We start from the raw sequence: 11,262 nt of genomic DNA on the forward strand, positions 1-11,262 counted from the left end.
GCCGCTCTGCGCAGGGATCACGAAGATCTTCACAAGTTTCAACGCTCGTGCTTTAACCCCGAATGGCTTCGCGCATGTCAGCTTTTGTTTCGCCAGCGCCAAACTCCATCTCTTATCCCTGTTGTTCTAAAGGCGGCCGCTCCCAGAAGTTGCACCATCTTGAGATGAAAGGAGTTTTTGGTGTAATTGTTTCGTGTAGCAGAGTTGTATATATATAAGTTGATGAATGAGAGAATGAGGAATGCTTTTGGTCTATAGTTTCGTTCGTTATAGGTGTATTGATTACACTGTCCATTCATTGATATTGATATCGTTACGTTCTTTTCATCATGTATACTTCTACTCTTCTTCTCACTTTCGTCGCTTCTGCGAGTGCTCACATTGCTTCTTGGAACAAGGGCATGTACTGCAAAGTAAACCTCTCCTGCCATCATCTCATCACTCCATTCTGACTCTCTAGGGCGGCAATGACTCTTCTGTCGACAACTCCAACACCAACCTCGCCGTGAACCCTCTCTACGATCTCCCCAAGTCCAAATGGTGGATGCAAGCCGATCGTGGCTGCGATGCCGTGCCTCCTCCCAAGGGCGAGTTCCTTGAGCTTCCAGCCGGGAAATCCTTCATGACCGAACTCGCCAACAACCGTGCCTTCACGACACTCTCTTACAAGGGAGAGTTGACTACAGAATGGCAGGATGGCAAGAACCGCTCTATGCCTTGGAGAGGTCCTGAGGGCGGTTGTCTCATGGATGGTGGTGATGGCTCGGGTGGAGAGTTGCACACCAAGAACATTGAGTCAACTGGTGGAACGGCCTGGGCTATCTCGTACGAGAGCGATATCAGCAAGGTCACCATGGATAACCTTGTTGTTTTCTCTGTGCGATACTAGTAAGACTCCAGTCTGAGACTCATGATACAAAACTGACGAAACAGCTCTCCTTTCTTTCGCGAGACTTGGTACGACGTCCCAGCCGATATGCCTGCATGCCCTGAAGAGGGCTGCTACTGCGCGTGGCTTTGGATCCCCGATGGCTGTAAGTTTCTCCTCTTGTATACGAAAGCACAACTGACGCCATGAACAGGTGGCCAGCCAAACATGTACATGCAGAACCATCGCTGCAAAGTCACTGGAAGTACTTCCACCAAGAAGCTCGGCAAGCCTAAGCCTCCTGTCTACTGCCGTGACAACCCTACCAAGTGTGTCCCTGGACCCAAGCAGATGATGGCATGGAACCGTGAGTTTATCTCGATCGAGTTTGTGGCTGTTAGTGACTAATATCGTGCAGAGGCTGAAGGCAACAACGTCAACCCCCCTAATGGCAAGACTCCTACTTACAACCAGCGAATGGGGTTCATGGACGGCGCTCAGGACGATATCTTTGTCGATGAATAGATTGGACGGCAGAGAATTGTACGAGTAGTGATCAAGTCCTTCCGGAAGGGCTGACTTTCTCTTCTATCATCCGTGTGGTATAACCCTAGGAATTATATTGTATTCATAAACTCGTGGAGTGCCAGCCTTGTGTTATAAAGGTTAAAAGTGTGTAACGGCATTCTTTTGAGGCCATCTTCTTGCCAGTGACGAATCGTTTCTTTGGTAATTCTAAGTGTAATAATGATACAGCAGATAGTTATCCCAATCCCAGCCTCTACCTATAGTGATACCCAGTAAAACTGCCTTGAGACGCCAATTCGCCGTAGAAAAAACATAATCACCACGCTTCAGCCCTCACGGAATCGTCTGCGTCCCAATTCTCTCGTCGTTCATCGCCGTCAACCTCATCTTCTTCCTCTTCACCATCCGCCAACTCTGTATCCTCGTTACCCAGAGTTTCTTCGCCGTCCTCACGACTCTCGTCGTGTTCCTCTTCTTCCTCGGCCTCTTCTTCGCCATCGCTCTCTTCAGCTTCGTCGTCTCCCTCACTTTCACTATCAGCGTCTTCGCCGCTGGACTCGTCGGTATGTTGTCTGAGGTTTGGGAAGATAAGCCCAGGAGGCACTTCCTCATCGTAGTCCTCAGGGACATCGCTGAGGTCACTCTCATCATCGGCTGAATCGTGAATACTGCCTGGCTCGCTCTCAGCCTTATCCTCGGCGTGCTCTTCGCCGTTGTCATCATCCACGCCATCTTCATGGTCCTCGTCGTGCTCTTCCTCATGGTCTTCGTGATCCTCTTCGTGTTCTTCTTCATGCTCATCTCCAGCATCCTTCATATCAACATCAACGTCGTGTCCAGCTTCTCGTCGAATCTGAGCATCAGCTTCCTCATCGCTGCCCGCATCGCTTGCATGCTGAATAGGCGTGTGGCTACCACGCTTACCGCTCGAGACACTGCCAACTCTGCTCTTGCTTGACTTGGGCGCCTCCAGAGCTCGGACGACTGCTTGCTCAGCTTTGCGCAAGACATCGGGTCGTCTGACGCCAAGCTTTCGTGCCCGTGGTGCAGCCTCATGCTTCTCTGTCTCCATGGGAGTTGCTGTGCCTGTGATGCTCTCCTGTCCATTGGGCGCATTGAGAATATTTGCGAGCGAGCTGGTGGCTTTTGCCTCTGCTTGCGCTGCTTCGAGCTGGGCCGCAACTTCTTTAGCATGGTGTCGCTCCTCCACGACCTTGCTAGGGTCTGGGCCAGGCAGTGTCTTGGCTATCTCAGAGTAGATCCTGGAGTAACAATCGTTCAGTAGATCATCAATGGGTGCCACTTTCATAAGATTAGCATTGAGTTTCTTCAGCTCGATGGTTTCCTTCATGCAATTGAACAATGGAATGTCAGCACCGTCGCTTGCGGCCCAGTCTGCGATCCTCTCTCCAATAACCTCGAACTCCTCGCTGGAAAGAGACTTGAACACGTCGTCTGAGACTGGTGACACATGGTAACCTTCTCGTAAGAGCTTGAGGTAAGCCATGCAGCAAGACTGCCATAAATCGGTGAAGTGGTAATAGTCTGCACCCTTCTTTCGAAGACGTCTCAGAAGCTGCTCCAGATTATTGCGATCTGACATAATGACCAATAGCTTGGTCATGAAACGGACGTATTGCTCTGTGTAAACGTGATGTCGACCGGGTCGCTCCGCATCGCACTTCCAGACGTTCATAACCATCGTTTTAGTGACCATGCTGTCCCGAAGAATACCGAAAGCAGCCTTTGCTTCCACCAATCTATCGCTGCCCTGCGCCTCATTGGCCTCATCGAACAGGATTCTAGCGTGCCTGATGATGATGCGATGCTGCCAGTTAGACTTATCCTTGTCTCTGAGCTTGGTGAGATTGCGAATAATATACTCCTCCCAATCTTCAGGCTCTGTGAAGGAAGCAAAGTGGTCATCAGGGTTGACAGCTAGACCAAATGGCTGCTCAGCTAAGATCGCAGCAGCGTCTTTAGATGGTAAGTCTCCTCGAATCACCAGCTTGTGTAAGATGGAAACTATCTTGTAATGTGGCTCGAGGATAGGATCGCTGTTCCTACCCCGTCGAGCATTGTGCGCTACCTTGACTGCTTTCTTAAGTGTATGGATCAGTAGTTCAATGCTGATCTTGGACTTCATGTCCTTGACGTCGAGTTGGTCATCAGAGGTCTGGTACATCTTCCAGTAGCACTTGGAGAGCATGTACGGGTTCCTGTCACTGTTAGACTCGGCATACACCTGCGCGGGAGCTTCAACTTACTTCCAATCGGTTGGCTTTCGTTGCATTGCCATCCTGAACAGCTTGGCTGCAAATTTCCAGACTTTGTACTCATTCATTTGCGGGTGCAAAATCTTCTTGAAGGTTCCAGCTCCCATATCCTCGATAAAGTACCTTTCTTGATCAGAGTGATGGAACGGTTCCATAGCGAATGGCTCACGGCTCGAGGCATACATTCGCATAGCAAATTTGTGATACAAGTCATGCAAAGGGTCCCCATCGTGCGTTTCAACTTCCACGTTACGGGAGTGTGAAAGCGCGAGGGTATAGCAATGGATAGCATTTCGCTGGAACTTGACCAGCTCAGGTCGGTCCTTGTTCATCTTGTCAGCAGTCCAAAGAACCGACTCATCCAGTTCGTAGTCAAAGCATTCTGCCAACCGGAACCAGGCATCCCATCTGTCTGCAGTGAACTGAAGTTGGAGTCGCAAGAAAGTCGCACCTATACGCAAATCGTCGGTTGCGCCAGGAGTCTGTCTACGATTCAAGTCGACACCCTTGAACTTAGTGAGAGCCATCATGCCGAGCAAAAAGAACCAGCCATGAGTCGCGAGGATGGTCTCCGGCGTGTTAACAGACACAGCGTCGACTGAAACTTCCCCAGTAAGGGCTCTGTACAGACGCAGTGGGTGTATAGGCCTCTTCAAGTATTCGGTAAAGTTGCGGAGATTGTGATACATCTGAGACGTTGACTTTGCTTGGCCAAGAGTCTGCTGCATGTGATCAATTGTTGTCTTGAGATCTGACTTGAGGAGATCTTTCATGGGCATGCGATTCGCGAGAATAGTAACCCTCTCCACGAGTTGCATGGTCTGTCGCTTCTCAAGCTTCTCGGGAGGACAGGCATGATCCTGGACTTCCCAAACGCCTGCCCCAAGTTTGAGGCCATGTAAATCGTAGAGCACTTGTCCAAGATAGTCTTCCCAGTTCTCAATGTTCTTGAGCTTGAGAAGTTCGACACGCATAACCTTGAGGAAGATCTTGTTGGAAGCTTTGCAGAACTTGCGAATGCCAATAACCTGGTGGATGGCGGCGAGGAAGTCGGCCAGGTCCTTTTCGAACCCGATTATGCAATTGTCCTCATTGATTCCAGCCTTGAACATGGTGTATTGGAGGCACCATGCACGAATCTGCATTTCCTTCAACTTGTTCTTGAGTGATTGGAGGGCTGCTTTCGAAGCAGCATTGCCAGGACGTTCTGTCTTGAGGCCAATACGAACCTCGTCTTCGCAGAGGCTCGACACGTGCAGTAAACAGTTGACCTTGGCGAGCGCGGCAGTAGTAGATTTGATGTGAGCGTCGTCAATAATTTCGAAAGCGGTGTTATCATTGAGCGCAGAGTACAGCGCACTAATGAGGAGCTCATCCAGCGATTTCAGAGTGCGCATCAAGAGCAACTTCCTGGAGTCGGCCGGAGTGTTGGCATATGTTTCGCCTTCCAGATCTGATACGATCAACTCAATGCTCTTTAGGCAACAAGAGAATTTCTTGGTGGGATAACCGATAGCATCGTAAGCGGCTCCTAAACGTGACCACAGAAACAACCTAAGCTCTGTGCTACTGTTATGAAGAAATTTCCATAGATCTTGCAGGCTCTGACTTGCACAGTCCGAAAGTGACTTCTTTTGCTTGTCGCTTGAGCTTGCATCATCAGCTTCAGTACCCGGACTCTCGGAGTCTGACTCCCGGGGGGGGGCGCAGACTGAAGAAGGGTTGAGAACGGGCTCTAGCGTCTCAATGACAGATACTGGATCCTCCATGTTATCCTGAAACAATCCGAGGAAAAAGTCCATTGTAGTGAGCTTGGAGATTTCGCGATCAGCGGCTTCTGGGGAGATCGTTGGCATGACCACGTTGTTTGGCAGTGAAATGGTTGGGATCTTCTCATCTGCCAGGTGATCCCGTAGAGATGTCCACATGAGAAGAATGTGTTCGCGCACGGGCTGCTCAGAATGTGAAGACACAAGAACTGAGGTCCATAAGAAACGTGCTGAAAGTTCATCATTTGAAGGGCGGTCAAGTGCTTGGATGTAAGCAGAAGCAACATCAAGCCACCGTCCGAGGCGGTATTTGGTCTTCATACGAGTTGCATAATCCACAACGCTACTGGGATTGGTGATGAGTTCGTATATGTCGATATGAAGTTCATAGATCATAGGGACGATGGTTTCGAGCTCGGCCAGCTTCTCGAGTGAACCAGTAGCCAACTCCATTTTTTCAGTGATTCTTTGATGCAAAGCTGAATCCGAATGATTGAGCATCTGGACTACAGATAGCTTCATCTTGTCGGACCACTTGGTTGTTGCATAGCTCTGGCTAACAGCTCTGACCCATTCATATGCGACATCTTCAACGGTCATCCACGATCGAGATTCTCCGACCTTTGTAGCAAACGCCCTTAAGCCCTGTGTCTCATTGAAAGTCGGCGTTGAGTTCTGGTCTTGCGAACTTGTCTTCGCATGCTCCAAGAAAGATGATGGGCCGAGAGGGGCTTGTTCATTCTTGTGCAAGAACACCTTGGCGACCTCCTCGCGAAAGTCAACAATGGCACTGCTCAGATCTCCTGCGGCCAGATTCGTAATCTTTCCTGGTCGGTCTTCAACAGCGCATGAATCGATGAGTTCAGTGATGAAATCGAAGGTCGACTTGTCGTCCACGCCCAGATTTTCCAGAACGCTCTTGGTCATTTGGAATAGGTTTTGGTCAGCGCCTTGGTAAGGCTGCAATTGATTAGCGATTAATGTGCTGGGATCAGTTGATTCCTCAGCTTGTAGTGTTTCTCTTCGTCGAACTCGTTTACTGCGTTTCTCGGTCGCATTCTCTTCTTCCGCGCCGTCTGGCAGTCCCGCTGCAGATTGCGATCGTTTTCTTGTTGATACTCCGTTGGCTTCTTTTTTGGTTTGGTCACCAGCCTTTTGGCTGTCTTCGGTGGCCTCAGATGCAGCCTTTTGATCCTTGGACTCTGCTTCGGGGCTACTCTTCTCGGATGGTTCCGCTGGCTGGATCGGCCTTCCTATCGCAACTTGAATCTCTGAACTGATGCTTTCAGAATCGTTCGAGGGTGTTTCTACGACAACCTCGTCCACGCTGCTCTGTACGATTTCATCAAATATGTCAAATACCTCGGTGGAATTTGTAAGACAATTTATGAGTTCATCACCAAGACTTGCCCAGGAGGACACTGTCTTGGGGCCGCTGCGGCTTGCATCCTCGGCTTCTCTCATTTCTGTGTCTTCCACAGTCTGATCCTGAGTAACGGGGTCTTTGGGTGGTATTAATGACCTAGTCGGGTCTGGTAGAAAGGGGATGGGATCAAGGTGACGCTTGAGAAGAGCAGGCATTTTCTTCTTAAGCCAGGGAGCCATTATTGGATGCGATAGAGCCATCTCATCGCCAAGAAGCTGCAGTTGGTCTTTCAACTGCTCACCTGCCATGCCTTCTGCTAAAGAGGGAGGCTCAACTTCCACAACAGCCGGGTCGTCATCCAACTCAATCGCAGCCTCAAGACAATACCGCTTGATACGGTGGCTATTCATGGCGCCTGCGAATCGAGCAGCCCTTCTCCAGAGCTCTGGATCGGATGGGTCCTGGTCCAAAGCAGTCATCCAGCTATCCAAAACTTTGTTTCCATGGTCGTCATGATATTTCAGTCGGGTCTTTTCCTTGAATGCCGGATTTGAGGTAGATTCGTCCTTGTACTTGTCGACAAAGAACTGGCCGTAGTTTTTGTAGGATAAGTAGAGCGCTTGAGCAAGACTAGCTGCGACACCATCTGCCCCTCCGGCATCGACATCTAATCCTCCATCTGTGAGGGAATGGTCCAAGTTGGACACATCTGGTTGACCGTCTGCATGTCGCTCTGCTCGTTCGTAGTCAGTTTTGGCTTCTCGGTATTTGAAGATCTCGGATTCGAATAGCTCGTTGTATGCGGTTTCGGCAGCTTCGCGCGATCGGGGTCCTTGTGCATGGAGTTTTAAGGCATTCTGGAACCTTTTTAGAGCTTCGTCGACCTGGAATAGGTCAGTTAGTGTGCGCGATTGTTTAGTTAGCTATCAATCTCACATGAATCTCTTTTGTGGTATCGATTTGTTCATCGATATTATCCTCTGGCTCGAGGTTGATTGCTTGGAATGCCGGCTTTAATTATTTAATTAGCAAAGATTCTCTCCAACATCTGGGCATCGTACCATATTGGCGGTTGCAATGCTTCTAAAGCAACAGCCGACATTCGTGTTTGCGATAAAGGATATATCCTAACAAGTTGGCTATTTTGATGAGAGTTTGGGGACAATTCGACATGCTTAGCGGATGTCCACCTCATTAATTGCCCTGACGAAAGCGCGTTCTAAGACGCGGATCATTTCAGCCCCATTACGCCACACAGAGACTCGGTTTATTGCGGTAGGAGCACGTGGATGTGGCGGTGTTTAGAGCTGCACGGCCCCTAACGTGGCCTGGACTAACTCAGTACGTAGCTCCAGCTATCAAGGAGAGCAAGGAGCAAGGCCAGATCTTAAGGAGGGACCAGCAACTGTTGGCTTCCACATCTTACGCCCGCTCCGCAGTCCTCGATTCGAGAACAAAGAGATCGCAACCGACCTCGACTTTTCCCTCTTTATTCCCTAGACGAGTCAATTTCGACAATCCTGGCTACAATCTCGACTCTGATTTCCATTAGCGGTTCACGAGGAGCTCGTCGTCATGGTCGCGCCAGCGGTCCCTGAGTGCGCAACACCATCGAGATGCTTGGCGTTCATATAGCTAATCTCAAGATAGAATCACCGAGGAGATCCTCCACGAGTCGATCGATGCACGAACCGAATCCCTCTCTGGTCTAAGAGAACTTGGTCCTCCCGATCTTGTTCATCTTCTCAAGCATGCCGTGCGAAACCCAGCTAAACAGGTATGCAAGCTTCTCGGCGCAAGGGAGACCAGGAACTAATTTTCTGAAGACTGGCGTTTATCACCATGTTACCGGCGTCGATGCATCCTCTTCTGCGAGTCTGGCAGCATATATTAATACCCTAACCTACAAAGAATCTGGGCCAAATGCGACAAACAAGATTGTCGAGGGTGTCTACTGGTGCGTCATGACTCCTATGCGCCCCTGCATTCGCGATTGCAGGCCCTAATTCTGAATAGCTGCTACAATGCGTTCTCGCGACTCGACATGCGCGTACACGTATCGATCCCCGGAACCGTAGAAAGCTACTGCGTTGACGAACGAGGCGAGAAGAGGAAAGCATCGGAGGAGCTTTGGCTGGAGACTTATCTATGCAGTGTTCTTCGAGCTTACTCATACGCAGACGATGGCAGCGGCGATACCATTCGAAAGATCATGGGTGTTCGAAGATTCAATCCTGTTACAAACACTGAAACCGAGCATCGTTTCCTCCATGCCGCAGAACAGCTCTTCTTCAGGGGTATGCCACCCCAAACTGGCTACTCTACCTAGGCTAACCAACGTTCTAGGATGGCAGCTGGGTTCCGATTCTGTGGTTCAGGTGCCTACCAACGTGTCGAATCACCTAACTACGGGTCTGCTCAAGTACCTCGAGACAACCGGACGATATGCCTCTGGAATCAACTTGTTTGAGAAACTTCGAACGCAAAGCGTTGAGGTATCATCTCTACTGGCAAAGGTCATGTTCATGGGCCATGAGGAGGTTGCTGGTGTCCGAACGCTTCACCAGTCCTTGCAAGAGACTCCTATGGACTATGTCATGCTCGACACTCAAGCTGAATTCCTGTTGCACAAGGCCAAGAGTGCCCCTACGCCTGAGCTTAGAGACGAAAGACTCAAGATGTCTCTTGGCTGTGCGGATCGCGCTACTGTCGCTGCCCCAACCGAGTTCAGCACCTGGGCGAGACTGGCTCAAGTCTACGTAGCTATGGAGGATTGGGACAATGCGCTTACCATTCTCAACTCATGCCCTATGTTCACTTACCAAGACAAGGACACGCCTCTGATGCCAGAACCAAAGGAGGTTCACTTGCCAACCCTCCCCGAAACTCGCCTTGACGAGATTGACAGCGAGCCTGAATCACGATACTCGGAACAGGTCGACCCTAGCTTGCTCAACCTGCGCGCAGCATCCTACAGGGGCACTTTTAAGAAGGCGTATGACATTCTGACCGAGATGACGGCCAAGATTGGCTGGGATCAGTTGCTGAAGATCAGGAGTAATGTATTTGTGATGGAGGATGAGTATCGCACAGAGAAGCAAGAGGCTACTCAGCCAGCCTCTTCAGCGAAGAGAACTCCTAGCACAGATGGTCTACGGGGCACACCTGATCAGACCGTCAACCAAGATGATGAGACCGAGGATGAAGAGGCAGAGAAGCTTGATGAGGCCACTTCCAAAGCTGAGGAAGCCAGCGAGGAAGTCCCTGCCACCAACGGTACTAGCGAACAGGATAAGATCGAGAAGCCTTCTAATGTTATCGATCCAGGCGAGGCAAAGGCGGACAGCGAGGTAGGCTCTATTTACATATCATGCAGGATCAAAGCTAACAATTCACAGACAACCAAGAATGACGAGCATCTGTCCAAGCTCAACACCAAGCGTCTTTGTGAGCGCTGGCTAGACAGCCTCTTCATGGTGCTCTACGAAGACCTGCGTGTCTACACAATCTGGCGTACCCAGATGGCTCAGTACCGCGCCCAGCAGATGCAGTACAAGAAGTCGGCAGAGGAGTGGGAGATCCTTGGTTCTCTCGCCGAGCGTCTTCAGCACGTCGACGAAGCTGTCGAGGCGTATCGCGCATGCCTGTCAATCCGATTCAGCCCCAAGGCCCTCGCGGGCATCCTACGTGTCTTTGAAAAGACCAAGAGCACAAGAGAGACGGTGGCATCCGTCATCCGACTAGTGACATGGCAGTATCGATGGTACAGCGAGTTCAGCCCTGAGCTGCTGCACACAATACGGACTCTTATCGAGGACGAGGGAGCAGTGAAGGTCCGAAGCATCATTCAAGCTACTAGCTTGCCGCAGAATGTGCTGGATCTCACACATCACTATGCTGCGCTGTGCGCAACATTCAGGAGCAGTGGTACCGACGGTTAGGATTGAGCGATATGATCTGTTTCAAAAGGATGTTTGTCGATGATGGATGTTTAGATATACATTGGGGAGATGCGTGGTATAGGAGCAAACTAATTGACGATTCAAGTCCTTGGTAGGGTAAAAGTTTCGTTCAGGGAGTTTCTGGGTGATGCGTGATTCAGTGTTGGAAGAACAGTAATGCGATGTATATCAGTGTGAGCAGCATGACCCTTGGGTATCTCGGGTTGTTCTTGGTTTGGAGCTCCTGTAACCTTGATTCTGTGTTGAACAGCTACGATACTTGATGCTCTCATGCTGGAACCCTTCCCTTCCATGGGTGAAAGTAGTCTCCTCTCGAGAAATAGGATGCCGTCATGCGCTGTGCCCCGGCAGCCAGGCTCTTCTAATGTGCATCTGTTTCAATCCTATATCCGATTACTTATATTTTCTCAACTGTTTATCAGAGACCAACACTTAAAGAGTTCCCTGAGTCTGTCTGAACCCTGTCTAATGTCTTAGCGTACTAGAGCAAGAC

At 50.0% G+C, this 11,262-nt stretch overlaps 3 protein-coding genes across 4 annotated transcripts; 2 read left to right on the forward strand and 1 right to left on the reverse strand.

Annotated features, from left to right (window-relative positions):
* Positions 1 to 170: 170 nt before the first annotated feature.
* On the forward strand, positions 171 to 1,552 carry FOIG_04020 (uncharacterized protein). Its single transcript, XM_031202067.1, has 5 exons — positions 171 to 413; positions 461 to 888; positions 934 to 1,034; positions 1,083 to 1,235; positions 1,287 to 1,552. The coding sequence occupies exons 1-5, from the start codon at positions 330 to 332 to the stop codon at positions 1,391 to 1,393; spliced, it is 873 nt and encodes a 290-aa protein (XP_031067514.1). The 5' UTR covers positions 171 to 329; the 3' UTR covers positions 1,394 to 1,552.
* On the reverse strand, positions 1,465 to 8,021 carry FOIG_04021 (histone transcription regulator 3). 2 transcript variants are annotated; one of them, XM_031202069.1, is made up of 5 exons: positions 7,869 to 7,989; positions 7,744 to 7,818; positions 3,664 to 7,691; positions 2,321 to 3,615; positions 1,549 to 2,236 (listed from the first exon to the last, which is right to left on the reverse strand). In XM_031202069.1, exons 1-5 carry the CDS (start codon positions 7,869 to 7,871, stop codon positions 1,713 to 1,715), a joined length of 5,925 nt encoding a protein of 1,974 aa, XP_031067516.1. In that variant the 5' UTR covers positions 7,872 to 7,989; the 3' UTR covers positions 1,549 to 1,712. The 2 variants fall into 2 exon arrangements, with proteins under 2 accessions (XP_031067515.1, XP_031067516.1); XM_031202068.1 differs by having other exon boundaries at positions 1,465 to 3,615; positions 7,869 to 8,021.
* Positions 8,022 to 8,168: 147 nt separating this feature from the next.
* Positions 8,169 to 11,163, forward strand: FOIG_04022 (uncharacterized protein). The gene is made up of 6 exons (XM_031202070.1): positions 8,169 to 8,405; positions 8,458 to 8,584; positions 8,634 to 8,764; positions 8,824 to 9,104; positions 9,154 to 10,157; positions 10,206 to 11,163. The coding sequence occupies exons 1-6, from the start codon at positions 8,383 to 8,385 to the stop codon at positions 10,746 to 10,748; spliced, it is 2,109 nt and encodes a 702-aa protein (XP_031067517.1). The 5' UTR covers positions 8,169 to 8,382; the 3' UTR covers positions 10,749 to 11,163.
* The last annotated feature ends 99 nt before the right edge of the window (positions 11,164 to 11,262 follow it).

This window comes from Fusarium odoratissimum, assembly GCF_000260195.1.
Source record: "Fusarium odoratissimum NRRL 54006 unplaced genomic scaffold supercont1.5, whole genome shotgun sequence".
Lineage (NCBI taxonomy): Eukaryota > Fungi > Ascomycota > Sordariomycetes > Hypocreales > Nectriaceae > Fusarium > Fusarium odoratissimum.

Coding starts and splice junctions, on each gene's coding strand:
- FOIG_04020 (XM_031202067.1), top strand. CDS start 330: ATGTATACTTCTACTCTTCTTCTCACTTTCGTCGCTTCTGCGAGTGCT. Junction 414..460: donor ACAAGGGCATGTACTGCAAA/GTAAACCTCTCC, acceptor CTGACTCTCTAG/GGCGGCAATGACTCTTCTGT. Junction 889..933: donor GTTTTCTCTGTGCGATACTA/GTAAGACTCCAG, acceptor CTGACGAAACAG/CTCTCCTTTCTTTCGCGAGA.
- FOIG_04021 (XM_031202068.1), bottom strand. Junction 7,692..7,743: donor ATACCACAAAAGAGATTCAT/GTGAGATTGATA, acceptor GACCTATTCCAG/GTCGACGAAGCTCTAAAAAG. Junction 3,616..3,663: donor CGAAAGCCAACCGATTGGAA/GTAAGTTGAAGC, acceptor TAACAGTGACAG/GAACCCGTACATGCTCTCCA.
- FOIG_04022 (XM_031202070.1), top strand. CDS start 8,383: ATGGTCGCGCCAGCGGTCCCTGA. Junction 8,765..8,823: donor ATTGTCGAGGGTGTCTACTG/GTGCGTCATGAC, acceptor AATTCTGAATAG/CTGCTACAATGCGTTCTCGC. Junction 9,105..9,153: donor AGAACAGCTCTTCTTCAGGG/GTATGCCACCCC, acceptor CCAACGTTCTAG/GATGGCAGCTGGGTTCCGAT.